Source organism: Micropterus salmoides, unplaced genomic scaffold (genome assembly GCF_014851395.1).
Source record: "Micropterus salmoides isolate LMB-PRFRI ecotype aquatic unplaced genomic scaffold, ASM1485139v1 Ms_hic_scaffold_19, whole genome shotgun sequence".
NCBI lineage: Eukaryota > Metazoa > Chordata > Actinopteri > Centrarchiformes > Centrarchidae > Micropterus > Micropterus salmoides.
The window spans coordinates 10,925,693-10,953,688 of record NW_024041039.1 but is presented as its reverse complement, the minus strand read 5'-3'; the positions used below and the strand labels follow the sequence as shown (position 1 = coordinate 10,953,688).

Sequence of the window (27,996 nt, the reverse complement as noted above, 5' to 3'; positions counted from 1 at the left end):
TTTCTTTCCCATTCTGACATTCAGTTTGGAGTTCAGGAGATTGTCTTGACCAGGACCACACCCCTAAATGCATTGAAGCAACTGCCATGTGATTGGTTGATTAGATAATTGCATTAATGCGAAATTGAACAGGTGTTCCTAATAATCCTTTAGGTGAGTGTATATTACCGAATGAAAACGCATCTTCAGAAGTCTTGACATTGAGCCTTTCCACCGCTAGATGGAGAAATGGGACAGAAAGAAAATGAAAGAATGGTACTTTCTCATCTGAGAGAAGGACTGGATTTGATCCCAGTCTTCGGCTGCGCGTAGGCCTACACCGCTCTTCTGCAGCCCTAAAGCAGACAGCCTGGTTCCTTGGACGTCATATGATAAGGCTGGAGGAGAGCCAGCAGGGCCCCCGTTTGGAGAGGAGGACCCATATCTCAGTCAATGCGCGCAGCCAGGGCCCCCTTTATCTCGACAAGGCAGGGAGGCGTATCCTTTCCCCCACTCCCCTTCACATACCACTCTGGCTCTCTCACTCTGTTTCACCCATGCACTAACTAGTCTACAACCTGCTTCAGACGACGCCCCATCGCCCATGAGATTTCCACCGAGCCCGCGGTGCATCTTTTTGGCTCGAGAGGAAATCATTGGGGTCTTATTACTGTCGTGCTGTGCGCTCAGGCTGCCCACGGCATCACTTCAGCAATAACAGAAGGGGTGCCAGCCAGAAGAAGAAGGGGAGGAGGAGGAAGAGGAGGAGGAAGAGGAGAGGAAGGGGTGTCAGAATATTGCGAATTGACGCTCAGAAAATAAACAAGGAGACACCCTGTTTGGAAGACGTCTGTGGCGGGAAGCGACAGGGATCTGCAACTGAGTAAGTCGTGATTTACAGTATGCGTGTGCGTGGATGTGTCCGTGTTTTCCTGTGGCTGACCTGCTTTTGGTGATTTGATCAGCGGATGGCTGTGCAGCGGCGCAATATTTAAGCTTCCAGCCCGGCAGCATCATTTGACTCGGGCAGGAGGGGTGGCAGAGCAGGACAGAGGGATGGAGAGAAGAAAAAAAAAAAGAAGAAAATATTGACGTTAAATATCTGTACTAGAGAAATATCTCGCTGTAAACAGGGTCGTTGCATTAATATGAGGTTGCAACTAGTAATCAGAAGAGGCGCAGCATCATTAAAGGGACATAGCCTACACGCAAATTGAACATAACAAGCTCCCCATAAAGTCAGGCGCTGGTTTGGAGGTGAATTACAGAAAAAAATAGCTGCATTATTATGTCATGTCAACATCCTTTATTACATGCCCAGAGGCCTGCTTTACTGTACTTTCAGATACATCCAGGGAGACAGGTGTAACGGTATACGACGTGTTTACGAGAATGCCTTTGATGATCTATCATGTTCTATCGATCTGTTTTTGCGAGGAGAGTGTCTCTTGATGTCTTTTTTTTTTTTTTTCATTTCTTTTTTTTCTTGCCTCGTCGGTGAATTTCCAGTGGCGCCAAGCCGTGCATGGCCGTCACTGCATGGATGAGAGATGCTGACTGGCTACAGGCTGTAGAGGAGAGGATAGTAACAGGATATTCTATGGTGTGTAGTGATGTGAGCAGTCTGCTCCAATATGGCGCGCATGAGCTGAAAAACCTTGGCCATTACATACTCCTGTCTGGAATTTACACCGTGCAGTGGACCAGGCAGTTTGGGGTTTAGGATACCAGAGAATGAGTGTGCACCCCTAACCTCCTGAGGTTTAGCTCAAATTTATTTCAGCTCAGGTTGCTACTGGTGATAGTCCGGCTCCGCTGTCCTGTCAAAATATCACGTAGGCTTGTGTATTCTCCTTCTGTGTCTATTTCTGTCTCTGAATAGAATATCAGTTGGACCAACTCCTTATTTTACTCTGTTTTTGTAATTATGTTTGATCACAGCAGGTAAAGGGACAGCCACACAAAGAGTGTGTTTGTGTTTGGTCTAATGTCCATTGTTTCTCTCCGGGGTTTCTGCCCTGTGAAGCAATGTGATCGTTGTGGACAACATTTTTGTTGACAAAACCACCAAGCTCATGATAGTATAGTATAGCATAGTCTATAAACACAACACACCCACTGCATTTCTGAGAAAATTAATGTGAGTCCTCGAAGTACAGACAGGACTCTCTTTTTTGTATTCATCAAAAATAACAGTGACACCAGTTTGATTTCTGGAAATGCTGGGGAAATAAGTGTAGTGGAAGTCATTGAGCCTTCTTTCATGGCAGCTTCTTCTGAGTCAAAATGATCATTCATTTCAAGTCCTCAGAGAATGTTTGTAGGGGCAAGGACAGTTGCAAGGATTTATGTAATTTGGTGTAGCCTAATGATTAAATAGAAGTATTCAGCACTGGCAACCTTTGGGCTCACTGTTGCCATTTTCTGTACTGTGTCACAGCTGTAGGATCAAGACTTATAAAAACACTTTACGAAGCCCTTTTTTTTTTTCAGGAAATAGCCTATGTCAACAATTAAAAATCACAGCACTCTGGTTTCCTATGGATCAGCTACATTAGTCTTCATTGTCCAATGAAGTAGACATTTGTCCTTGTGAAATACAAAATACGCATTAACACAAAATGCAGATCTCGAAGCACATACATTTAAAGCAACAAATTAATAATAAGAATATGGCAGAAATTACACTACATGCCACTTAAGTATCACTGTGAAAGGCTGAATTTGTAAGAATTAAGAACATCAATGAAGATGATTATTTTGCACTAGTACAAATACAAAAAAAGGGTAATATCAGCAGCACATCTCTGCGGACTGTTTATTGTATGAGTGAGACAGAGTGTTAAGTCTATGGTAGGCCTCAGCCTGGCATCTGGGGGTCTATATCCGGTTGGCTGCTCTGTATTGTGTCAGCGACTCTCAGTAGGGCTGACAGCACTTATCTTGTCCACCCAATCATCATCAGGCATGATGACTCTGGATAGCCACATTTCTGTGTGAGTTTTTGTGTATATTTGCACATATGTGTAGCTTTGTGTGTGCACTTTAGTCTGTCTTTGCATGCATGTGAGAAATAAGAGGGACTGTGTGTGTGCGTGCGCGTGTCTGTGTGTTGATGACGGTCTCCTGGCCTAGCAGGCTGTGCACTGGGATGGATCTGCTTTCACCAATTTAGATAGGGCAAATAGGCTGGTAACCGGAAGGTCTTTCATCTTAATCTTGGACTGTCAATGAAAAATAAGGTGAAATGTGAATAAGTGACACTTTACTACCAATCAACTATACTCAAAGGGCTATTTAGTAAGCTCTGAAGCCCTAATTTCTCCAGCTGAGACCGTCTCTCAGCACAACTGGGACCGTCTCTCAGCACAACTGGGAGAAAACTGGTCATATTGAGCTTTTCCATGTAACAAAAAGAGCATGGTTACTAACTGATCTGATCACAGCTCGTTGCTGATATTAATGCAAAGCTGATTTGTCACAAATCCATCGCTACAACCCAATGCTCACTTACACTACAGTCAAGTCACGCAAACATGTAGCTGACATATTGTGAAAGTGGCTATAATCAATATCTTTATATTAACAATTGTGCATGCATAACTACTTCTATGTGAAAGGGGTCACTCATAGTGATAAACCCTCAGAGAATTAGCACCCAAAACTACCATTCCCCTCAGCTCTGCAGAGCATTTTAGCATCTCTCAGCCTATTGTTTTGATTTTTCTGACCAGCAGCTTTACTGTTTTTGATTGAGTCTCAGCACTCCTACATTGTTTCCAGACATGCAGGCAGCTGTTTTCAGTGGATAAAGCTCTGATAAATCTACTGTACGCTGAGACAGACAAAGTTAACAACTAGCTGGGGAACACAGTGGAGCAATTAGCAGCTTAAAACCAGATATTTCACATTGAGGAGTTAGTCGAGACCAAAACAGCTTGAAAGATTTCAGTCGGTTCCACTGCCCACAAGTCACACAAAAAAAATCAGTTAATGCAGGTTTAATGAAAATGCTAGGAAATTAAAGGTAACTGCATTCTGCATTATTAACATGATTATACTAATACTGACTAATATTTTAATTTTAACATAGCACTACCGCTAGCATTGCTACCCTTTCAGTGGCAAAAACTATTTGGTACAACATCATTACCAGAGGATAGCAGGCCTCTCACGGGGTCATATTCTGCCCAGAGCAAGTAGCCCCAGAGTGATGGATATTACTAATTACCCTCCTTGACCTTGCTGTCATTAAGAAACCATTTATGCAAGGGCTATTAAATCAGTATGCTAGTCAACGAAAATGAATGTCATGCATTACAGAAGCCCTTATAGTTACTGTTTTGTTCTGAAAGATGGTATGGTACAGTAAAAGAGGAAGTGGAAGTGAAAGCTTGCTCAGCAAGCATACAGAATGATGAGGAGTAACATCTGGGCAGATTATAGAGATATGAGATATTTGATAATGTGATGCAATCCACCTTGCCCTTTCCGTCTCCATGTTTTTTTTCTCTTTCTATTAATCTCAGCCTCCTCTTTTCCTCCTGGATAGTCACTTTTTCTGTCCTTTTTTCCTGACTATCTCTCATTACAACCCCCCTCCTTGCTGCTTTGTCATGACAGATAAGGCGAAAGGGGATTTGTTTTTTTCACTCTCTTCCCAGCAGATAGTCTGTCTTCTGATAAACTGTCATTTTTAGCCTCTAAGTCATTTTAATCTCAGCAGGAAATGTGCTCGGCAGAATGTGTTTGTGCATTTGTGTGTGTGTGTCTTATGCACCCCTCCCGAAACACGCGCACACCCACATGCTCATATGACGATCACCAGTTTGTTGCAAAGATGATATCAAAAGCACTATTGATAAGCGGCAGAGAGGGATCATCTGTCTTTTTGCACTGTAGAGAACCTGAACCTAACACCACACACACATTTACACACATGGATGAATATTAGGTTTTGTCCCCTTGTAAATGAAACATTTTTATGTTCCCAGAAGAGATTGGACAGGGCTATACTGGACAAACATACTGAGCATAAACAATTCCTGAGCCTCTTGAGAGTCTTAAGTGGGGAGTGGGATCTTGCCATAAGGGAAGGCACCTATTTGGCCTAATGGTTCCTGTATTAATGCTGAGAGGCTGCTCCAATAATAAAAGTTCATAAGCTTCCTATATCCAGATATACATGGAGTTAGCTGATTGACCAGAGAGCACCAGGATGCAGGAGACAATCCACTATAGAAATTGGCTGCAAACATAAAAGCAACGCTGTCAGCAGGTCAGGATGATGCTAATGTTGGAACATTGTTATTTACTCATCGCAATTCTCTCAACTTGAAATATATTTAAGCCTTAATAATTAGAGACACAAATAGGCATTTGTAACATTTTTGTAATCTACCAACAATCAGGTGATAGATTCCTAATGCACTATCCATAGGACAGGACACTGGGGATTAACCCAAGATTTTTCATTGCACACTCCTTCAAAAGAGACATTGTAAAATCCCAGTTAGAGTAGCTGTTTCGTGGTAAGCAGGGAGACTGACCATTTTTGTAGGCAACCAGTCTAACCCAGTCCAGCATAACAGTCTAAAATCATTTTCAGTTTAATATCATATGACAAGAAAGGCATAAGACGCTGTCATTTGAGAAGCTGGAATATTAGGCGTTTGTGCTTAAAAATTAATTTAATTGGTAAATTTATCATCAAAATAGTTGGCATTTAATTTTCTGTCAATTGACTAATCGATTAATTGACTAATTGTTGCAGCTTTACATCAGAGTACAACCAGAAATGTGTCCATTTATCATGGTCATGGACCTTTGTGTAATCTTTTTTCAGGGCCTTTAGTTTGTTCTCTACTTGCTTTTGAACGCGGCTCTAGCATTAAACTAGCAGTTTTGTGATGTTTCTGTACAACCAAATCTTTAATCACTGGTCATTTGTCAGTTTATCTCCTCTCCTCAAACTTCTGCATCTTGCCCATTCTCCATGTTCTCTTTACTTTCCTCTTTCCCGAAAAACATGCAGCTTATAAATCAGAACAGAAGGTTTACCAGACGACGCTCTTTCTAAAAGACGATATCACCTTAGTGGTTGCCACTCCACCCTGTTGCTGAAATTCTGATTTTCTGAATAGTGACCCAAACTCCATGCCTTCAAACATCCTAACACAGACCTATCTATTACAATTATCTGTGTATGTGTTTTTCTTACAGTCTACGAGATGACTTCTATGCAGTGGCTTTAATCAAAACACAGGGATCAATAAAGTGTCACAAGAGCTGTAACCTCAGCATGCATTCCTTGGATATACAAAATTAACAAGCGACGACCACGACTCAACAGATTTGCAGTGTAAAGGTTTATTGTTGTGGAATTAATGAAGGTCAAGTGTGGTTAAGAAATGCGGGCATGAGGCAAGTCGATGAGGAGGAATCCAGGGAGAAGAGAGGGTGGGGACGTCGCCGTAACCACAAAAACATAAACATTAGAAAGGATGCAGGTTTAAAGTACTTAAGCATTGGCTTCATTTTTCAGTCCCAGAGGTTGGTAAAAACACATGCCTCTCCATTACTGCTTGCACGAAGGCCCACTTTAACACCTGGCCAAAATTGGGAATGGTTGTTTGCTTGTCAGAAAGTTACAAAAATCGGGGGCTCCAGAGTATTACAGTCCAAAGGCTAAACTGGATATTTTTACCACTTTCAAACTGTCCACACACCACTGAAGAAATATACATGCCTTCAATGTGCTTTGCACTGATTTTACACATCCGAATCAAATCAGTAGTCAAAGACAGTACTTCCCAGTTGTATAATCTTGTTGTATATCCCTAATGATATCACCTGGCTTATCGTAGCTTGGCTTGAAGACTAAACTTTTAGGGATAGGGAGTTAGAGTTGAACACAAAGCCTGTGTACAAACTGGAGGAAGGAGTTTGAAACACTTGAGCATTTACCTAGGGCCTTATAGCCGCGTTTCCACCAAAGGAACTATACCCCGGAACTAGGAACCTTTGGAGGAACTCACTGGGTTTCCACCAAAGGGAACAGGGTTTAAATTTAGTTCTAAGGTGTTTATTTTACCGGTACTTTGGGGGTTGGGGCTTGTCTTGCAGTGAATTTCTGAATGGGTGAGTAGAGGCTACTGGCTTTAAATCGAGCATGTCGGGTGTTTTTCTATGACTGCCCCTCTGTTTTCCACCATTGTTTGCAAACCAATAACTCACAATCAACAGTCAGATAGCACACAAGTCTCGCCTATGTCCGCCTGAGATTGTATGTCGGCATTAAATGTATTGCTCGGAAATAGCAGGCAGCGGGCAGTGTGTGTTTACAGCGAACAGCTGATGGAGTTACGCTAAACTGGAGTTGTTGTTTTAAGTTTTTATCAGTCAGGAGGTTTTTACACAGAGCCAAAGTCGTTCCTCTCCAAAACAAGCGGAACAGCTGGTAATAAAGCTTGTTAAAAATCCCATTCCCACAACGCTCGGACGGACACAGACATGAGTGCTGCAACTGATCGGCAGCTCTTGTTGGCTGGACATTTAATTTTTGCGATTTTATTTTTGAGTTGCTTTCTCTGTGCTGTGCTGAAGTTCTTTTAAGAACTTGATGGCTTTATCCAGTTTGTTGTTAAATTTGTAACAAACTTTATTGTGTGTCTCTCCATTTTACTCCCACACAAAAAAGCTGCTTTAATGGTCAAGCATAGCCTATAGTTTTTCATTATATTCCAATCAAATCTGATGTTCATTTATAAATTTTGCTCATGGATAGTGGTTACTAAATTATGATGCCTGTGCATCGCTTTGTATGGCCAACATCAGCTGGTTAATTTGCCTAATCTGCTGGTCATTTCTGTCTTCTCTACATGGATGTTACACAGTCTGCTGTTTTACAAAGCTGTTAATTGTGGGTGACCTTTTTACCCTCTGACCCCTGGAATACTAACATGTGACCTCAGCGGACTTCCTCAAGTTTTTATTGGCACCGTACTGTTTATGCAGAAATTGTGTTGTGCCTCAGATAGATGGATGCATGTGGGAGAAGTCGTGGTGTGCGTGCTGGCCTGGGACAAGTGTGTGTGTGTGTGTGTGTGTGTGTGTGTGTGTGGCTGGGGCAAAAAGCAGGGAGGAGTATCTGTTTTCTTTTGGCCTGAAGGAAGGAAGCCGTGGAAGTGGGGAGTAGAGAGAAGGAGAAAGAAGTACCACTCCAACACACTGAGTGTGAAGGGGATTTAAGATTAGTTTCCTCATCCAGACTCTCTCAGTTTTCAAATGCAGGGCCTGGGTCACTAAGCTCAAGAATCATTCTCAAAGTCACCGTTCTTTCTGAAGAGGAAACATTTTTAGTGTCAGGCAGTTTTATTTTGTGTCTGTGTATTGGTTCTGTGTGTGTCTGTACATGCTTCTTCATTCAACAGTAGCCAGAAATGACTATCTTTCATATCTGGGATTTTTCCAGATTTTAAGAGTAAGTAATAGCGAGTAATTAGTCATTTAATTTGTCCTTAACCTTTTTTTTTTCAAATTTGCTGCCTCTCAGTTTCATCTCATTTCTCCACAGGAGTTACTTTTTTGTGTGTGCTTGGGAGTTTCATTATGGCGACACAATATCAGTTAAAAGGTTCTTGCTGTTGTGAATTAACACCTGAGTGAACACATTTCCCTTTCTCGAGGCAAGAAGGGCTCTGTGGAAATAGGCTATTAGAATGTGCATGACAGCATTGTGTAAGTGGAACCATTAGAGGCTTTTTCAAGGTCATTTGTTTTAACTTGTGACATGGCATAAATAGTGTACAATTAGTAAGATTATCTCTGTATCTTTCATTTTGGTAGTTTGGCTACCTGTACCCTCTTCTTGTTTGGCATGATAACATACCTGTCACTCTGACTGTAAGATAATGCCTCTCTTTTCTCTGGTTGTCTCTAGTTGGCCAACAGTGGAGGTAACTGGCACAGAAAAACAAGTTTTATCAGGCTATTGGCACAGACAATACTTGTTAATAGAATGAATTAATTGTTAGTTTTGGTCTTTCATGGGATTTGTTGACAATAAGAAAAATATGGATATCACAAGACTTAAAAAACTCTGATACTGTAGTTATTTTTACTCATTTTTTCACATTTCTCATTCTTTTCCATCAAGCCAAGGGATATCCCACATGGTTGCAATGTGTTATCAGTTCAGGTATTGTGCATTTCATGTGTTTACTATCTAATGTAGCACAGATGCTATAAAAACAAGCTTTAAAAACAATCTGTGTATCTGAGTATGTGTGAGCGTGGGAGCCAGGATCGGAATCAGTGTTGTATTGTCCAATTCCAGATTGGTGTGGTGTTTGTTTAAGATAATCCTAGATTAGTGGTGATGAGACCTGGTGTAATCTGCAACTACTGCCGACACATAGATGGATGGCCTGTGGATATCCATACAGCATGTGCTTGCTGACCCTTTTTCTCCCAGACTGTGAAGTGCAAATAATTGATACAATATTTCTTAACTTTTCAGACTTTTCAGAAGATATATCAAAGCGTGTTCCTTTAGAAAAGCATGCTTTTAAAAGTTTCAGTGGTGAATACAGTTTTGTTACTACAAAGAAAATCATTTTGTATAATATGATGGTGTAATTAACCCAAACTTGCTGTTGTAGGAAGGTCTACTAATTTGGGTTTGCTGCATCCTGCCAATTCAGTGGAAGGTAAACCATTTCTTCTCTGAGTGTTAAATCCAGGTTGGGTTTCAGATCATCATGATATCCCTAAACCAAGAAGCTCAATGGGATTATTATTAATTTAGCTCCACAGACATTAAGATCATCACTTTCATGGTATTTCAGTGCAGAGAGAGTGTGTAAAGCAACTGCTGGTGCCAGACGACCATGAGCCCAATGCTATTAGAAGAGGATGCTGGTGCTCTACGCAGGCACTTAATGTGTTCCTGGAAATGCTACAGCTGCAGTGCACTCAGCAGGGAATAGGGCTGGTCATTAGTCCATTTCCTTGACTTCTTCTGCCATGCACCTGCCTTGACATATTGACAGTTAGTTTTATTTCCTCTGTCAGTCCTGCCAGACTGATATTGTTGATCTATTATATTTATTTATATTAATCTGTCTACATATGTTTCTATTGGCTTGTCTGTGATCGACTGCCTGCCTCCCTGAGTGTAATATAAATGTGATTACTCTTCTAACTAGGCTACGAAGATGCCTGTCTATGTGTCTGGTTTCCGTTCTCTTTCCTTTGTCCATAATTTATGAGAGAGGCATCAGGACATAGGCCCACAATGTTCCAGCAAGGTGGACATATTTTTTCCAATACATCTTAAAAATGCATTACAGCTGTAGCCTAGAGGTTAGTGAAGTGGGCTTGCATTACAATGCAACAAGCTTGGAAAATCTGAGCACTTAACCCCCAGTTGGTCCAGTGAGGGTTGATTGTTTCCAGTTACATTGTTTTAGGTGTAGGCATGGGTATCAAACCTCCGTGGCACCAAAACAAGCATTTGTCAGATTGGTCATGTAAACATGGACAAGGATAATTCTTTATTAGTCTTGTGACTCCCTAACTCAAGGCTAACTTGCATTTTGTTGAATTTTTAACTGCATCTCACACTCTTCATAAGCGACTAGTTTGCTCAGTTGTGATAGTGTTGACTCAGTTGTTGTCTAGGAACTAAATTAAATTAAACACTAATGAATTTGTAAAGGTTATCTTATTTTGTTATATTCTTAAGATAAGTTATTTAAAAAACTCCAGGGGTCAAAAACCCCAAATGATACCGAACTCTAATTAGATGCTCATAAATGCGTGTTCAACATTATCTACAAGTGTTAATACTTTAAGACATAAAATCTATAGTTTAAACTTGTCATGATCCTGTCTGTGTGTCTTGTTGGGAAGTCTGAGTTTTTTGTTCCATGTCTTTGTTCCTAGTCCTGTGCCTTAATAGTTCATGTCTTAGTATTTGCTTCTAGTTCTTGTCTGCATTATTTTGCGTTAGTCTGCTCTGTACTCTGTGTTCTAGTTCTGTGTTCTCGCTTAGGTTTTGTCTGTTATGATCCCTGTGTTATAGTTGGTCAGTGTTTGTCTGTTTACATGGATTTCTACTATTGTCTGAAGTTAGATTCTTGTCTGCTATTTTGTTACATGTGTTCTGTCTGTGTTGGTTATTTATTTTGCCCCATGTCTGCCGGTCAAGTGTTCCGTCTGTTCCCCCAGTTGCCTGCCCACTCTGCCTGCCTGCCTGTCTCTCTGTTTTCACTGCTATCTCTCTGCCTGCCTCGTTAACCTTTACCCTGTCACCTGTGTTGCTCCCGTCCTGCTTGTTAGTCCCTGTGTATATATATATATATACAGGTGCTGGTCATATAATTAGAATATCATCAAAAAGTTTCTTTATTATTAATTATTTCAGTAATTCCATTCAAATAGTGAAACTTGGATATTATATTAATTCATTACACACAGGCTGATATATTTCAAATGTTTATTTCATTTAATTGTGGTGATTAAAACTGACCACTAATGAAAATCCCAAATTCTGTATCTCTGAAAATTAGAATATTACTTAAGACCAATACAAAAAAAGGATTTTTAGAAATGTTGGCCAACTGAAAAGTATGAACATGAAAAGTATGAGCATGTACAGCACTCAATACTTAGTTGGGGCTCCTTTTGCCTGAATTACTGCAGCAATGCGGCGTGGCATGGAGTCGATCAGTCTGTGGCACTGCTCAGGTGTTATGAGAGCCAAGGTTGTTCTGATAGTGGCTTTTAGCTCTTCTGCATTGTTGGGTCTGGTGTACTGGATCTTCCTCTTCACAATACCCCATAGATTTTCTATAGGGTTAAGGTCAGGCAAGTTTGCTGGCCAATTAAGAACAGGGATAACATGGTCCTTAAACCAGGTACTTGTAGCTTTGGCACTGTGTGCAGGTGCCACGTCCTGTTGGAAAATGAAATCTGCATCTCCATAAGGTTGGTCAGCAGCAGGAAGCATGAAGTGCTCTAAAACTCCCTGGTAGACGGCTGCGTTGACCTTGGACCTCAGAAAACACAGTGGACCAACACCAGCAGATGACATGGCACCCCAAACCATGGCTGACTGTGGAAACTTTACACTGGACTTCAAGCAATGTGGATTCTGTGCCTCTCCTCTCTGCCTCCAGACTCTGGGACCTTGATTTCCAAAGGAAATGCCAAATTTACTTTCATCAGAGAACATAACTTTGGACCACTCAGCAGTAGTCCAGTCCTTTTTGTCTTTAGCCCTTCTGACGCTTCTGACGCTGTGTCTTGTTCAAGAGTGGCTTGACACAAGGAATGGGACAGCTGAAACCCATGTCTTGTATACGTCTGTGCGTGGTGGTTCTTGAAGCACTGACTCCAGCTGCAGTCCACTCTTTGAATCTCCCCCACATTTTTGAATGGGTTTTGTTTCACAATCCTCTCCAGGGTGCAGTTATCCCTATTGCTTGTACAATATTCTACCACATCTTTTCCTTCCCTTCGCCTCTCTATTAATGTGTTTGGACACAGAGCTCTGTGAACACCCTGCCTCTTTAGCAGTGACCTTTTGTGTCTTGCCCTCCTTGTGCAAGGTGTCAATGGTCGTCTTTTGGACAGCTGTCAAGTCAGCAGTCTTCCCCATGATTGTGTAGCCTACAGAACTAGACTGAGAGACCATTTAAAGACCTTTGTAGGTGTTTTGAGTTAATTAGCTGATTAGAGTGTGGCACCAGGTGTCTTCAATATTGAACCTTTTCACAATATTCTAATTTTCTGAGATACTGATTTTGGGGTTTTCATTAGTTGTCAGTTATAATCATCAAAATTAAAAGGAATGAACACTTGAAATATATCAGTCTGTCTGGAATGAATGTATACATTATACAAGTTTCACTTTTTGAATGGAATTACTGAAATAAATCAACTTTTTGATGATATTCTAATTATATGACCAGCACCTGTATGCCCGGTGTTTTTGTTAAGTCTTTGTCTGGTCATTGTAGTGTTCACACTCAGTCTTGTGGTTTGGAAGAGTGTTCTGTTGGAGTCTGGATTACCTGCCTTTTTGGACTTTGTCTGCACCTTTCAGTGTACGCCTATGTTTTCCATAGGTGTTAATAAAATCCCTGAATTCTATCTCCTGTTCCAGTGTCTTGTGTTTGGGCTCACCTCCTCTGCGCTCACCCACCAAATCCTGACAAAACTTGCATATTAAAATTATGTCAACATAACTTGAAAGATTTGTATGTATGTGGTCTGTATTTTAAATGATTAAGTCGCGACACATGTTTTTTTCTGTGTTTAATAAATACACAAATAAACCTTCAGTAACCTGATCATTTTACCCTATTTTTCAAAACTGCTGTATCCAAGAGATTTAATTAACACTTAAAATTAATAATGCTTCTGCTTCGTCCTTGCTGACGCTCACAGTGACCTTACCCAGGTCGGAATGGTCACCCAGTGCTTCCAGGCCTCCTTCATACCACTGATGAACTGATCCAGATGAGGGAGAGGAAGAGGAAATTTAGGGAGTAACCAAGTTATAAAACACTATCAACGCACAACATAAATGTAAACGGTACCTGAATAAAGGTCTTAACAACAAAATGTACTTTTGAATTTGGAGCCTTATTTTATTGATTGATGAATTTGACAGTGCTGGCTTCTCTTATTCAGACTGATTTTACTCAGTGCATTCCCAGATGTTTTTTTTTTATTCTTCCTGTTTGTGCTGGATCAGTGGGAAAGGCGAAAATTGCTAAGAATGTGTCTAGACAGTACAGTGTGTGTGTGTGTGTGTGTGTGTGTGTTTTAACCTGGTAGGGACTTTAACCTGAATGCACACTTACTGATGGGGACTCCAATCGCTATGGGGATGCTTTTTGAGGGTTATGGCTTGGTTTTAGGGTTCAGGTTACCATTAGATAAAGGTTAGGGTTGGAGTAAGTGTTAATGTTAGGCATTTAGTTGAGATCATTAAGGTTAGGGTAGGAGGCTAGGGAATATTATTACAATGAGATGTCCTCACGGTGATAGAGGAACAAATACGTGTGTGTGCGAGTGTTCATGTGTGTACTTGGGGGTTAATCAGATGATTGTGGTTTTACTTCTTCTCCAAAGGGTCTCCATGTGATTGCGATGTGGCTTTATGGGAGAGCAGAGACCATTGTGGTGTTGTGAATAAATGTGGACCAGAAATGTGTGCTTCTGTGATTGGACAGTGGACTTAACAAGCATGACAGATAATGTGTGCATCTTTATGTTTTGAGAGGAGCCAGTGTTGTTGCATTGCATATCTTTGTGGGTAATAAGAAAGTGCTGCAATCAGACCAACCCAAGCAACCCAGCAAGGGCAAGATTGGATGGGTTTTGCTCTATTGAAATGCTAACAATCCAAGCTTTGTGTGTAGATCCAATAGTGTGTGTCTTGTCCACTCATCAGTAGGAGTGACATGATCAGACAATTTAAACACATTTTACTGGCACTGAAGAGCAGTGGGTGGAGAGTGATGTAGCTTGGTTTGGACCAGCGCAGAGAAATGAGACTCGTGTGTTGTTTCAGTTCAGGCTGGAAAAGGCACACTGCTGCTAAGATGCTGTGGCCACTTTTGTGTGCTTCATACACCACCTCCAATCTACAGAAAACGTTTTTTACACATTCACAAATTAGCAACCTCAGACAGAGAGGTCGCATTCTTTTCTATAAATTGAGCGACCAAAGCATTTTGACACCAGATCAGCAAATATATATACACTTCCGGAAGTGCATTCATTTTTGGGTTGCATTGCTTATCACATTCCAGCCACACTGTCAAATTTTAAATTAAATTAAAATACAAAACTTGATGTAATGTGTATATGGTTTTTGAGGAAGCCCCATACTGTGATAGCTCTGTCCCCCTTTGAGTCCCCCGCCTGCAGTCTCTCTAGTCTTGCTTCAGCTTTGCTTCTGTCCATCCTGGAGCTCTTGGTCTGGAACCTATTAGAGCAGGAATCTCCAGCAGCGCTCTGCTAGCACATTAGCATGCCTTCACTGACTCTCTCTGACTGGAAAGCAGGAAAGAGACAGTGATTTAGTGCAAAGAGACATATTTAACCTCAGTCACTGGGAAGTCGTTGAACGGTAAATGACCGGTGAGCGAATGCTACGGTCAAGGAAAAGTTGTTGTTGGTGGTCATGTGTGATTATAACTCTCTCTTCCTGTCTGTCTCTCTCCTTCTCCCTCAATCTGTCTCGGTTTCTTTCCTCCAGGATGGCTGAGGTGTCACAAGAGGAGAGACTCCAGGCCATCGCTGTAAGTTAATATTATACATACATACATACATACATACACTCATCTAGAGTGCACATGAGGGCACAGTGATGGCTGTTGAAACAACAAATCATTGCTGCCTATCAGGATCTGACTGCCTGTCTTAATGACTCAACCTTTTAGATCCCATCTTCTTCACCCATTAGAGGACATTGAAAGCTAATGCAGTAGCTACAGCTCCTTTCTGTCTCTCGTTGTCTCTCTTCCCTTTCCTCTCTCCCTCTTTCATCCTGCCTGTCTATTTTATCCTCTCGCTTTGTCTTTTCGGACACACAATATCCAGGCCAGTATGCATATACACATCTTGATACACATTTTCACAAAACGTTTGTGGCATACAAAGTCACTAAACGCACATTTGAATGTGGTTTGCTCTACAAGCCTATAACTCAAAAATGTCACACAGTGATTCAGAATTAAATCTGAACATAGTGAAACGTCAAAAGTTTAAAACATCTGTCAGAAATGGCCTCACACTAAATGTGGTATGATAATTTGTTTGTTATTGTATTAATAAATACAACTTTTATTATAAACATTAGGATTGCTACGCCAACTTCTATATCAAACTGTTTGATTTCTCATCAACACTTCAAACATTATCCTGAAATTGACTTGACATATGATGTGAATATTATGTGCCTATAAATATATAGTGCAAACAGTGCATGCTCTTTCTCTCCTACTCTTTTTCAGACACAGTAGTAAGCAATTATACTTACAAATAATGTACTCAGTCAACAAAATCTGCCATTAAATCATCACCACTACTTTTAAATACTAGGGCTGGATATTTTTCAAAATGTTTTCATTTCGATATCAATAAAATGCCATTCTATACTAATGACTCACAAATTTGGTACCTGGCCCTATTAAGGACACAGTGTGGTGTCTTCAAACACATTTAGTTTAAAATGGTCTTAGTATTGTTGTGTGTCCTTACAGAGTAATCATAATGTGTATGTGTTATAACAGGAGAAACGGAAGAAGCAGACAGAAATAGAAAACAAGAGGAGGCAGCTGGATGATGACCGACGGCAACTCCAGCATCTCAAGGTACACACTCCACGTGCACATGCATACACATTTTGCACATGCCTTAATAGTACTACTGTAGCCTACTTGTGGGAATACCTTAGGTGTAATTAGGTTATTTGAAAATAAAACCTCAAAATAATGCAAAATATTGTCTGCAAACAGGTGGAGGTACTTGTTTCCTATTGTTTAGAAGTCATTGAGTTAGTTAGATATCGTGCGCTGCTCTAGTGTAGTCATTGCAATTTAAGCAGGCAGTTTGCAATGAACAAAATCCAACAATGGCGTGTTCTCACGGGCAATATTGCGGATTAGAGACAAAAAGTAGCCCCAAAATTGTGCACAGAACTTCAAGCTTCACTTGCTTAATACTTTTATTTTCTTAGCAGTAGACTTTGGTCACATGTTTACAATTTTCCTGTCTGTTCCACCTTAGGTAAGTAGATGTTGACACCAGGTTCCTGAATTGGGTCATTGAATGAACAAACAATGTGGTATTTGCCACATTGTATAGCTTCAGTTTCATTCACAGTTCCTCAAGAGCATTGTAACAGTGCATATGGTAATTAGAGTACCTGTATTCAACATGGCTGTACTTAAATGCACACTGAATCAGTAAAGAACAATGAAAGACAGCTGAAAAGTAGATGCTCTCTAGTAGACCCATATTTAAACCCCATATCATATGTCTCCCCCCCTCTCGCCTGCTTTCTAGTGTATGGCAATTCAGAACAACTATAGGCTTTTGATTCCCAATGTGGTCAGTTCTTTTCTAGTATAAACCAACCCTTAATCTCTTCATCCATGCTCCTCATATGTTGCTAGGAAAATCTGGACATCCATGTTTAGGGACAAATATACTATACCATCACTGTTTGTCTTGTTACTTGGAAAAACAATACCAGGGTCAGTTCAAAGCATCTTAGCTGCAGCCATAGCTCACGTTGACTTTGCTTTGGATTTTATTGTCTTTTTTTTTTTTTTTCATCACCTTGACTCACAAATTCCACCATTTTGCGTGGAAAGACAGACCTCAAGTTGCAGTGGATGAACTGGTATATTTGCACCTAGCACTGTAATTAACATCCTCTGAGAACACTTTACATTGTTTAAAATGTGCTGGAGCCACTACACTGATAAGATAACTGTATTTATGAATCAAATTCTCACCAAATTGTAACCTGAACCCCTACAGGCCTCTCCTTTGCTCTTACAAGAACTTGAAACAAGCTGACTGAAATTGCCAGTCAGTTCTTTGTTTTAGGGAATTAGGCTCTACATGTGAGCAAACAACAAAATTAAACTCTGCAATTTCTTACAAACCCATGAGTGCCACATAGTGAGATACTCCCTAACTGCTGCTGTCACGGAATGTTCAGAATGGCAGCAGATAACACGAGCAGCTCCTCCACATGCTGGTTATATACACACTTCCTAAAAAGACCACACATTCAAATCTGCATGCATGTGGACACATACTCATATCAGAGCTAAGGCTTTTGTCAGAGTATGTGTCAGCACTATCAAAGCTATTTCAGCCCCAGTCAGTCCAGCAGGTCACAGATATGAGCAAAGCTTGTAGTGTGTGTACACCTGCACAGACGTCTGTGTGTGCTTGTGGCAAAAGTGCCTGTGACCAGTGCTATTGCCCTTGCGTGCTATCCGCTTTTTCTATTTTCAGAGCATGTATGTGTGTGTGTGTGTGTGTGTGTGTGTTCATTTTTGTGTGCGTTGCTTTATAAAAGAACACAGAAGCCTCAGACAATGCAGAGGGCTTTGGTAGAGGAAACAGATTTTTGTCCCACTCCCACCAACAGGAAACGGCTCTTACACCCACCGCACCCCGCTTTAGTCTCACACACACACAGACATAGACACGCCGAGGGGAAGTGTAATCACGCTGTTCAGGAGCATTAGAAGGCTATTTGTGCAAACCACAGCAAGTATGGCTTTTCCAGAGGCGGTGTTCATGTGGAAAACCCAATAAATGTCTCCATTTACACACCACATTTTTATAAGGGTGTACCTGCCCCTCCATTAAATCACACTAATACAGGATCACACACACATACAGAGTCACACAGTGCAGACAAAATGATGAGATGATGTAATACAATAATGTTAACATAGAAAGCATTAATAGCAGTTCTGTTTTTAATTTGCAAGCCATGACAGATATGTTTATGCATGCAGCAGCTGGCTGTCCCTTTAATTAAAATGTCTGAATGTCAACTTATGTTATCTAGTTATGTAAAGTTTATTGGACAGCATATTACAATTTATGTCTCAGAATGAAATTAAAAGTACTCACCATTGACATACTTCTACAAAAGAGCTTTAGCAATGCTAATAATTTACACACCCCAGACACAAACAGATGGTGTTGTAGTACTCATACTCGAGACAGGTCTTAGTCTCGAGACCGGTCTTAAGACCACTTTTTGATAGACTTGGTATTGTCTCGGACTCGACCACATTTTTACTCGGTCTTCTCTCGGTCTCGGACATTGAGGACTCTGGATTTTATTTCAAGACCAGACAAGACCTTAACTTTGGGAATATCAATAATTTGCTTTTGCATTGTGTGATTTATTTGTTAACTTCCTAACTTTGATTGGATGTGAAAAGTATTGTTTCAAATGCAACCAATAACTCTAATTCAAAATGCGATGGCAAGCATGGAAAAGGAGTGTTGAATAAAGATGCTTACGTTGATTTCACTTTCAGATCGAGAAGTACCTATGATCTCATTCCACATTTTATTGTGTGTCATGTAATGTGGGGAGCTGGTCTTGGTCTCAACTTGGTCTCAGCCCCTAAAAGTCTTGGTCTTGTCTCGGTCTCGATAAACTCTGGTCTTGGTCTTGTCTCGGTCTCGATAAACTCTGGTCTTGACTTGGTCTCGGTTTGGGCGGTCTTGACTACAACACTACAGACATACAGTCTCAAGTGTCTTTTAAGTAAAAGTTAGACTTTTGGGGGAAATAGGCTTGGTTGCATTCATGCCAAGAGTTAAATGAGAAGATCACTATCATGTCTGGACTGTAAATTTGAAGCTAGCACCAGCAAACTTACATAAAAACAGGGGGATCCAGCTCATTTTATATCACGTTTGTTAATCCATACAAAAACCGCAGTGTAAAAACAGGTTGTGCTTTTACAAGAGTATATAGCAGTAACTTCCCAGAGGTTGGATATTGTTACCTTTGGACAGAGCCAGGCTAACTGTTTCCCCCTGTTTTCAGTGTTTGTGCTAAGCTAAGTTAACCATCTCCTGACTGTAGTTTAATATTTACTATATAAACATGACAGGACAGCTTTTCCCATAATGTCGAACCAATTTAAAGTAGATTTTGATTTTTAAATACTTATTGTGCATAAGTCAACATTTGCAAAATCATAAGAATTACATAGATGGATAAACCTTTATTTAGAGCAACTGAATTACATATATCCAAAGAATAAAAAGTTTGGGTAGACACTCTATAGCAGGATGAATTAGAAATAATGCTCTTTTCCCTACAGCTGCTTAGTATATTTGTGTGTGTGTGTGTGTGTGTGTGTGTGCACGCGCCTGTATCACAATTCCGCCTTTTGTCTGCTACGTTAGCAGCTTTTACTCCAAAGAACAATGGTGAGAGACGTAACTTTGGCTTTATGACTCGTGCAAACTGGTGTGTGTGTGTCGGTGCGTGCGTGCGTGCTTGCATACGCATGAGTGAGTACATTAAGTGATGTCAGCCATTGGGGTAGTAGGGTGTGGCGACAAAGCGAGCAAAATTGAGAGAGTAGGGAGAGAGAGACAAAAAGAGAGAAGGAATCGGGGTTAGATTTAGTGCCCAAGAGACCATGCAGGGCTGGGGTATGAAGAGTGTTGGATTACAACATGTGAGCGTGTGTTCTGTAAAGCTCTGTGCAGCTGGGTGTCTGGAACTGAATCACTCAATGGGGAAAATAAGACAGTAAAACGGGCACTTTAACAGATAAAAACAAACAAAGATTGAAATTGAGGGAAATACAGCCTGATATTTACAACCATATTCTATACAACATGCACAAACCCAAAAGTTCATGAACTTTATGATGGATAGAGATGCATACAAGAGAGAAGAAGGGGCGGGGGTCGAGTCGGAGAAGAAGAAAAAAGACGGGGGAGTTTTTTTGTTGCATCACTGGAGAGGAATTCACATCAAGCACAGGTCCAGATTTTCAGTCCATCTCGTGAAAACAAGAGCTTTTTCTAGCACTTTTCCATATGGCCAAGCAGAGTTGTCTTTTGCTGCATGGTCTAACAGCTGCGAGTAAGACACACTGTTATATTTACCTCAAAGCATGCCAAGTATGTGCTTTGATATTAGCTTATCTACAGGAGGGTATGTGGGTGGGGAGTCAGGATGAGGATACACGGCTGTTTGGAAATTGATAGAGGAAATAAACATAAATTGAAAAAGAGATAAAGAAGTGAAAATCCACCTCCCATGTTGTTTATTTCAAGTCATATGGGCGTAATTGTCCAAGAATTAACTTTATCTACAGTAATTATAATGAGACTAACAGTTCACAATCAGTGAATTTAGTCACAGTCAGTGTTCTCAACTTGTCCATAAAGATATTCTTGTAATCATTGTCAACCTCTTGGAAATGTTTGATGCGCATTAAGATTAGAACTATTTAATTTTTATCTCTCGGTGACTTATCTAGACTTCCAATCCCATGCTCAGTTGAGTATAATAGGAGAATTATATCTTAGTTTAGATTTTTCTGTTCATTGCCAGAAGCCTTGATGCTCTGGCTGGGTGCCATAGTCCACTTGACAACAACAAGTTGGCAGCAGTTGAAGTATGTGACAGACTCACTGAGTGGCAGCAGTCAGCAGAGAAGTGCTGGACACACTCACTGGTGGATTTTTGTTGTAGATTAGCTAAAGGGCTTGTCGTTCTCAGTAAAATTGACACTAATCTCTTCTGAAAGAAATTGCACTGATGTCCAAGTGAGAAGGGGTGATAACATGCAGCATTTTGGGAGATACTAGAAATACTACTAATGGATTAATCAACTGCTCCTGATGAAAGGCATGTGATCAAAGGTCCTATACCTACTTGTGCTTTTTCAATAGAGCTGACATACTGACTCATATACTAAACCCATGCGGGGCTGTCACACAGGGTTGTCAGGGTGAATTATAATGAAATATGTTCTTCTTTTTACCACTGTTACATTAAGAATTTATAGAGAAATGAAATGAATGTCACCTAATGCCTTTTGTCTGTGTCGATTCTCAACAAACAAAACATGTCTATATTTGTTATTTCCCCTTGCAGTCGAAGGCTCTGAGGGAGCGCTGGTTGTTAGATGGAGCCCCAGCGGAGGAAGAGACTCAGAAGCGTCTGCAGGACGACGAGGTGAAGACCAAACTCTTGGAGCAGGTCATCCTCAGGTCAGCAATACTCTGCATGTCCCATCTTTTAAACATACAGTCCAGAATATTATCTCATGAGCAGCTCAAATATGTGTAGTTGTTGTTGTAAAAATAAAGGCTGCATACATTCGCACAGGTGGTGCATTTTTCCAATGCTAAAGTTGCAGGACGAGTGAAGATGCCTCCTCTTATTCCTCAAGCCACAGCTACATTAATCATGGAGTAGAACTCTTTGTCGCACTAGACAACATTAGACAGAGGTGGCTGACCTGTGCAGCTATGTTTTGAATATGTTCTGATGATGGTTTTGATATCGCGTGAGGGTTATGTGTTGCATTACAGGTGATGTAATCAAATTTGAGTGTCCAGACTGAGACAAATCTCAAGAAATACAATTTCAATCGGGCATTGAAACCATAAATAATTGTGATATATATATATTTATGTGGTGTCTGAACTTTATTAAAGAAATGATTAGTCTGTATATGTCTGCGTGCCAAGTCCAAGCATAGGTAGATGGAACATGAACAACAGATCAGTATTTCTTGTACATTTGTCTTTAAGTAGATATGGTTTAAAGAGGTGGTATTATGTTCATTTTAAGGTTCAAAATCTTAATTAGGGGTTGTACCAGAACAGGTTTACATGGTTTAATTTTCAAAAAATACCATATTTTTCTCATACTGCACATTGCTGCAGCTCCTCTTTTCACCCTATGTGTTGTACGCTCCGCTCTTGAGCCACAGAGTGATGAATCTTTCTTGTACAAAATCTTTGTTGGAAGTTGCACATGTGCTGTTCCAAGGTAAGGACTACTAGCCAATCAGAAGCAGAGAAGGGCGGGTCGTAAAAAACAAGGTAGTGTGATCCAAATCAAAGCCGCTTCAGACTGCGACCGTAAAAGATGGTATAAGTTAGTCAGAAGTCCACAACCACACAACATCATTGTTCCACATCTTACCATTAGGACTAAACGTTGAACTGTTACCGGTGTTCTGACGATCTATGCTGCCTTGCCGAAAAATGCTACCATAGCGTAAATCCATAGACTCGACTCTGCTCGGCTGCTTGGCAAGCTTTGACACGTTTTCATTGTGACCTCACAAGTAAAGGAAGTGAAGGGCTGGACTACAAACGAGCTGTTTTCAAGTGGTTCAGAGCAGAGCTTTCTGTGGGAGGTGGGAACTCCCTTTGGGCTGGACTTTGGGCTTTTTCACTTTGCAAACCTGTTGCATGCACAAAAAAGATATAAATCAATAAAGGAGAGGGGGAAAGCCAAAAAGCATAATACCATCTCTTTAAAGGCATTGTGGCTAACATGGTCCGCTAGATAAAATATTTAACATATTATAGTTTTGCTATATACTGTATATTATAGTCTCTGTGGTGTAAAGTAGAGCTCAATTTTAATTTATTTTTGTGTGTGTGTGTGTGTGTGTGTGTGTGTGTGTGTGTGTGTGTGTGTGTGTGTGTGTGTGTGTGTGTGTGTGTGTGTGTGTGTGTGTGTGTGTGTGTGTGTGTGTGTGTGTGTGTTTCTGAGTCAGGCTGGAGCAAGAGATTGAAGAGCTGGAGACAGACGTGCCAGCCAATAAGGGTGTGGCCAAAGAAAATGGAGGTAAGTTCAGTACCCATGGCAACATGTGACCACACAGGAAACCATGGCAACACAGCCTGAACACATCAGAAAGAGAGAGAGAGCACTAATAATGGCCCTTTCATTTGCTCTATTAAATAGTTCCTTTCTGCCGGAGGTCATTAAAACAATATTGCCTTTCTTTCTTTGTCTCTCTGACTTACCCTGACCAACCTCTTTCCCTTTGCACTCTCCATATCTCTCAATGATACTCTGGTGCTCCCTACAGGTGAGAATGGTGTAGTGCAGACCTCTGGCCAGACCCCCAAGAGAGAGGTGACAGGGATTGAGGCCAAGCTGCTGGGTCCCAGTCCTGACCAAGCTAGCGCAGACAATCCCGTCACCCTGGTGTTCATGGGCTACAAGACCGTTGGGGAAGAACAGGAGACCCGCACGGCCTTGGGAATGGAAGGGGTGGATGGCAATGTCAAGGCTGAGTTTGTTGTAATCGAGGATGGAGAGGGGAAAGCGGGAGGAGAGGCTGGCACAGAAGAGCAGGCTCCGCCCAACGGGAGCATGGCGGAGAAAGAAAAGGCCAACGGAGGCGGAGAGGAAGGAGAGAAAGAAAAGGAGAAGAAACAGACCTGCAAATGCTGCACGGTCATGTGAGCTGTTTGTGTGCACGTGTGTGTGTGTGTGTGTGTGTGTGGGTGTATATGTGCGGAGGTGAGTGCACACCTGCAGCTGTGCAGACATGTGTGCCATTGAATGTGTCTGTATTTGCAGGTGTGTAGCTTTGTGTCTATGTGGCAGGGTGTGTGTGTGTGTGTGTGTGTGTGTGTGTGTGTGTCAGGACTGGGAAAAAACAAAAAAAACGAAGTACAGTTACACAGCCAATATACCAATAACGAGAGCCAATACAAGCTCCAGCTACAACAACATGAACCACAAAGACTCATAAGTACACATTTCTCTGTATACTTTCTGATATGTATTTGACTTTTGATTTCTATTGATATTTTTCTATTTTTCTGTCTTGACATTTATATTGTATTCAGTATGTATATCTTTATTATGGGACTGTGTACTGTAAGTTCATTGTTATTATTGTTGGGAAAAAAGAAAATGTATTAGCTCTCTGGATTGTATTGCTACCCACTGGGAGAAATCTGGAAACTTTAAATCATTTAAGTCAAAACAGCAAACTATGAAGGACACAGATACTTAAATATATATATTTCTCTGTGTAGGCCTACCAACTATTTATCGGTCAATTTCATATTGCAATATTGTCTAAGATATTATTTTAAATAGTATTTTAATATATTGATATAAAATTATGTTTTATACAATGTATTTATTGTTTTTGGTTCTCTATATCATCTCCAACCATTAACTGCATGTAAGCTTGTAAGCACTACCAGATTTGCGTTACAATCACAAGTGTCTGTGCTTTCTTAGACTCATATGTGCTCATATCTTTAGTCACACAAGTCTTTCTATCAGTAACAATTAATATAATTGGCAGTGTTAGAGGTGTGCATTAAGTTTAAAAAGAAATATACAGCACGGAGACAGTGACCATATTGCAAACTGCATTAGCTTCTCATAGATACTATATGTGACACATGTACATGCAGATCACAGCTTTTGTATTTTTTAAATTAAATGGATATACTTTCTTTATGATCAGTAGAGTCATGACAAGCCATTGCGCAATGATTAGAAATACTTAAATAATTTTGTTCTATCAACAGTAGAGTCAATGTAAATCTTATGAGGTAGCACTGCATGAAGCCTTGCAACTGTTTGGACTGTCTTGTCACTTGTTAGGTCTTTATTATATGCTATCACGTTCACATGAATGTAAATCCAGGGGTTAAATTGGGATTCGTTTTACCATAATGAGAAAAGGCGGGCTTGCTCAGCTCACTATTTAAAAAAAAGCTTTTTTTCTCTTTATGAACCAAATAAATGATACTGTAAGTTCACTGTGTGTTGGTTGGCTGCTGGTTTCTGTCTTGCTCGCTCCCAGTTTAACCCCTGACTCTTGTCTGTAGACCTGGGCCCAATAGTGCTTCAATAGATTTTCAGAAAAAGTAAAAGATTTGGGGCATTTGAATGGACTTTTCTCACAAATAATAATACTCTCTGGGGAGCTTAAATCTTTTAAGGCTAAGAACACAATCTAAAGAATTTAGTTGTGCCCAGTTACACACGCTTTTTTAGTCATTGCTGTATTAGAAATAGGCCGTATTCTTTAAGAAAACTCAGTGTAATCAATCAATGTAAAAATCATGCATATAGACCTACACTATAGCAATTCAAAGCCCTGAAAGCCTATTTAAATACATTTTGGTCCTAGTGTCCTGATTTGTTTGGCAGACAGTAGAGGCCATGGGTGGTCTGGATCAGTGCAATGCTTCTGCTCCCCCCAGGTTATTCCATGACTCTGATTCACCTACACACCATCACCATTTTCACATTATTAGTTTCATCCTCATCGTCAAACACACACTGCCCTACCTTCTATGCTCGGAGACACGCAGTTCAGAAACTTCTCAAGTTGGTGCTAATCCTGAGTCTTGTCTAAAACTCTCCATCCACCAACTTTTATGTTTTTCAGCTCGTTCCCTTTGTCATTCTCAAATCGCTGGTGAGGGAGATCTACTGCCTCCTGCTTACATTTAATAAGAGTCTTTTGCAACCTTCAGTGCCAGATGCATTCTCTCAAGTCCTGCCTACAATTACCACCAGAGAAGTGATCCCTTCTAACATTCCAAAGGGAGGCGAATAGGTGTGGACAGATGAAATATTGTCTATGCTTTCCATATGTACAGGTCCACTGTAATTGTACTTGCAAATTTGTTTCTTATACTGACTCATGTTTTTTTCTTTCCAATGGCCTCTTTGCAAGGCAATATATTGTACTTGATGTGTGTATTTTTTTAAAAAAAAGATGAATACATCTGTGTATTGTTGGTGCCTTTGTCAGGTTCAGTTGGTTGGACTTGTCTGTCTGCCGCCATTTTTAGACCAGGGTTTTTCTTGCTCTGCTCCTGATCATGACGACCCACTGGAAACACTAACTTCTACTCTTGAGGGGTACTACATAATAGTCATTTATCACAAGATAAATAAATGCAGCTCAGACAAAAGGTAATATGCAGACTACTCTTGGTGTCTTCTCTACAGATACAAGAAAATACACCCAGAGTTTATTTTACTGGGATAAAAACATTATCCAGGAAACTGACCGTCTATGTTCAGTATATACACATGTATATATGTATGCATATCTATAGGCATACATACACCTTTTTACATTGAAATACATGTAAATGTGTTGAGCTAAAGCTTTGCTTAATAGTGGGTCTCTGGGACAGCAGCAGAAAAAGCAACCTTGTGTTAAACCAATGCCTGTTCATCTATTCTGTGGGCGTCTTAATGTTTAATCTTGAATAAAATCACTGTTTGTTTACAGCAAGTCAGATAAGTCTGTATGTAATTAACGAAATGTACATGGGCTGTAGATAGAAGAGTACACATAAGCCATGGTTAATAATGTGTGTGGTTTTGGCATTACAGTCACGGATGGGCTCGGAACCATAGACTGTATGCTCGGGACACCCTTCTGGGGAGAAATACACACACTTACATGCGGATAAACCATCCATTTATTATAGGACTAATACAACTGGCTAGTAAAAATTAAAATGAAAATAATATACAATTTAACTAACCCTCATTTATGGAGAATGAATGATATAGAAGAGTAAGGTCAGAGGTGGGGTTTGAGGAGAGATATTTAAAACAGGATGGACACATGAAACAGAGTTCCACCAGTAGTACTGTATACTGAGGATAAATGGGATTTCAGAATCATTAGAACTACATATGCCAACAGGGTACTCGGTAAAGTGCACTACCTGGAACATTCCACTAGAGAGCAGACGTCTACCATTTTGGATGTTGATCCTATTTTGGTTTTTGTCAAATACACTGAAAGTGTGTGTGTGAAAGAGACCTGGGGCAGGGATAATTAGGGTGACAAAGAGGGAGGGGCATTAAAATAAGGCATTCATTAGATGGAGGTTAGGTATGCACTATTTAGCAGAGCACTACTTATATTGCTTTAATAATAATTAACAATTAAAAAATTATCTTGAGCCCAGTATGAAGGTGGCATTTTCATTTTGTAGACTCAAACTGCGACAGGTTAGACCATTTAACGGAAGTGGAAGAAGTGTTCCACATCAGGGGACACAGAGTGTGTGCTGTTTTTAGGTCACACCCATGACAATGCTTTTCCATGCTCTCTTTCACTCACACACACACACAAGCACAGAAGAAAAACACAACTGTCCTGGATTTGACCAGTGGAATATAAAAAGTCATTGGAAATGAAGGTAGATGATTTTCCTTTTCAAATCCAACCTTATTCACCCCAAAACTACTGTCATGTTTTGCTTCTTTTAGTGATGATACCAGTTCATTTATTTTTAATAGGCTAACACATGTTCAACTGATTACATTATGCACATAGGCCTACCCCCGTTGGGTCCTTACCTGTGTAATTGTGCTGAACCTAACTTTAATGTTTCCTTGTTTCATTGTCACCCCAGAACTCTTGCCTTTTGCAGTTTTAAACA

The 27,996-nt window shown here is 40.5% G+C and overlaps 1 protein-coding gene across 1 annotated transcript; it reads left to right on the top strand.

The window, feature by feature from the left end:
• Positions 1-261: 261 nt before the first annotated feature.
• palm1b (paralemmin 1b) lies at positions 262-26,831 on the top strand. Its single transcript, XM_038729411.1, has 6 exons — positions 262-862; positions 15,257-15,299; positions 16,293-16,373; positions 21,674-21,789; positions 23,316-23,386; positions 23,634-26,831. Exons 2-6 carry the CDS (start codon positions 15,258-15,260, stop codon positions 24,011-24,013), a joined length of 690 nt encoding a protein of 229 aa, XP_038585339.1. The 5' UTR covers positions 262-862; position 15,257; the 3' UTR covers positions 24,014-26,831.
• Positions 26,832-27,996: the final 1,165 nt, after the last annotated feature.

What these genes read in the sequence shown, in the direction of transcription:
- palm1b (XM_038729411.1), top strand. Translation starts at nt 15,258, where the DNA reads ATGGCTGAGGTGTCACAAGAGGAGAGACTCCAGGCCATCGCT. An exon ending in GGCAACTCCAGCATCTCAAG is followed by an intron (nt 16,374 to 21,673) that starts GTACACACTCCA and finishes TTCCCCTTGCAG; the next exon opens with TCGAAGGCTCTGAGGGAGCG. An exon ending in TGTGGCCAAAGAAAATGGAG is followed by an intron (nt 23,387 to 23,633) that starts GTAAGTTCAGTA and finishes TGCTCCCTACAG; the next exon opens with GTGAGAATGGTGTAGTGCAG.